Consider the following 2,477-nt stretch of genomic DNA (forward strand, 5'->3'; position numbering starts at 1 on the left):
TGTCTCTGCTGAAGAGCAGATGGTAAATTGGTGTGAGGAGAGGGTCTATCGCATTGGATCGGAGACATTCAGCAAGGGTCGGGCACCCGCTGCCTTCACTTGAGGGTGTCTCTGCCTTGCTAGAATGAGAGCTGGTGTGGCTGCTTCAGATACAAACACCTGTGTTCAGGAGGGCAAGGCTGGGGGAGATGAATCCCTCACAAGGATCTTCCCTTTCCAAGGCAGCTGGCAGGAGAGCTTGTCAGAGTCCAATCCTCCCTCACCAGGTTCTTTTAGCTATTCCACACATGGACAGTGTAATGTTGAATATCAAAATTAACTTCTTAGAAGATATTGGACGTTACACAGCATTTTTGATTTAGCAGAGTGACACAGCAATATGCTGAAATCACAATACAAGTGTGAGTTACACTTAGCAAAATAGAGCAATTGCAATATCAGTTCAATCACAATACCAGTGTGATCCCCATTACTGGTCTCTATACTATGATCATCAGCACAACGCTGGGCATCCCCATCAGCTCAATCCCATTGCTCTCTTCCAAGTTCTTTTGTTAGTTGTTCAGTTTTTATACTCCGTGTTGGGCTGAGCCATGAATACCCTTCCCCCCCCATGCTGGTCTGGCTAACTGAGGGAGACATTCACAATCTTTTGATGGACTCAGGGGAAAACATTGACACCAGCTGATCCACTCAGTTGGGGTGTAGTCACTTGATCCACTCAACTGACACAGCTGTTTATCTAAAACCAAGGTTACCCTCCAGTCATGGTCCCCTTTGCGCTGAGATAAAGTCAGCTTTCTGTGCAACAGCTGTGGTCAGTGACACCCTACCTTATCCCCTGAGCTTCATGGGCACATGCCCCTTGCCCATCTCCCCTGAGCCTTCTTCCATTGTAGGGGTTTATTGGTTGGTCCAAGTGCTATATTCCTCTCTCCTTCTGGTAAACAGAGACTATTCCCACTGAGTCACTGAACTGAGTGTCCTTAGCTCAGCTCATGGAGCCCAACCCCTCCTATCCCCACCAAAGAACTGGTAATGTTTGTCACCTTCCTCCATTTACACCCCTCAGCAGAGCAGCACTGACTCCTCTGGAAATCGTTCGTGGAGGCCCCTGCTCTGCATGGCACACTCAGGCAGCACAAACCGGAGCTGGAGCCGGGGAGCTGAACGAAGGTGAAGGAGAGAGGAAAAGTGGGAGGTTCTGTGAGGAAGGCAAAGGGTTTGTCTCGCAGAAGACTGCTCTAATCTGTCCCTGTCTTTTCCTCCTTGGACAGGCCCCCATGCCCAGCGTCAGCAAATGTCCAACAGCAGCTCCTTCAATGAGTTCCTCCTCCTGGCATTTGCAGATACGCGGCAGCTGCAGCTGTTGCACTTCTGGCTCTTCCTGGGCATCTACCTGGCTGCCCTCCTGGGCAACGGCCTCATCATCACAGCCGTAGCCTGCGACCACCGCCTCCACACCCCCATGTACTTCTTCCTCCTCAACCTCTCCCTCCTCGACCTTGGCACCATCTCCACCACTGTCCCCAAATCCATGGCCAATTCCCTGAGCAACACCAGGGCCATTTCCTACTGGGAATGTGCTGCACAGGTTTTTCATTTTTACTTTCTCATCTCAACTGAGTATTCTGTTCTCACTGTCATGGCCTATGACCGCTACGTGGCCATCTGCAAACCCCTGCACTATGGGACCATCATGGGCAGCAGAGCTTGTGTCAAAATGGCAGCAGCTGCCTGGAGCAGTGGTTTTCTCTATGGTCTCCTGCATACTGCTAACACATTTTCATTACCACCTTGCCAAGGCAATGTTGTGCAGCAGTTCTTCTGTGAAATCCCCCAGATCCTCAAGCTCTCCTGCTCAGACGCCTACCTCAGGGAAGTTGGGCTTATTGTGATTAGTATTTTTTTACTCTTTTGTTGTTTTGTTTTCATTGTGCTGACCTATGTGCAGATCTTCACAGTTGTGCTGAGGATCCCCTCTGAGCAGGGTCGGCACAAAGCCTTCTCCATGTGCCTCCCTCACCTGGCCGTGGTCTCCCTGTTTACCAGCACTGGCTTTTTTGCCTACCTGAAGCCCCCCTCCCTCTCCTCCCCAGCTCTGGATCTGGTGATGGCTGTTCTGTACTCGGTGGTCCCTCCAACAGTGAACCCTCTCATCTACAGCATGAGGAACAAGGAGCTCAAGGATGCACTGAAGAAACTGGTTCAACTGGTAATACAGCAGCAATGAACTGCCCATCTCTCCTCTCAAGGGATTTCCAATTTACCCTGGGCAACTCTTGTGCTTTGGGCATTCTATCTGTGATAATTCCGTTGGTAAATGCTTGAATTCATCCCACTTCTCCAGCAGCACAAACCCTGTCTGTCTGACCTGGAAGCCTTCCGTGAATCTGCATAGCACTGTGTCCAGGCAGGCCTCCCAGCCAGCATCCCAGCAATAAAAGGGGATTTCCTGAGGACAGTGCCTGAAGGTT

General features: G+C 50.6%; 1 protein-coding gene across 1 annotated transcript; it reads left to right on the top strand.

The window, feature by feature from the left end:
* Window positions 1–1,318: 1,318 nt before the first annotated feature.
* On the top strand, window positions 1,319–2,200 carry LOC136994153 (olfactory receptor 14A16-like; the record flags this gene model as incomplete). The annotated part of the gene is made up of 1 exon (XM_067310399.1): window positions 1,319–2,200. A coding segment is annotated over one exon (882 nt), but the record flags the coding sequence as incomplete, so codon positions are not given.
* Between the last annotated feature and the right edge of the window lie 277 nt (window positions 2,201–2,477).

This window comes from Apteryx mantelli, chromosome 24, assembly GCF_036417845.1.
Source record: "Apteryx mantelli isolate bAptMan1 chromosome 24, bAptMan1.hap1, whole genome shotgun sequence".
Lineage (NCBI taxonomy): Eukaryota > Metazoa > Chordata > Aves > Apterygiformes > Apterygidae > Apteryx > Apteryx mantelli.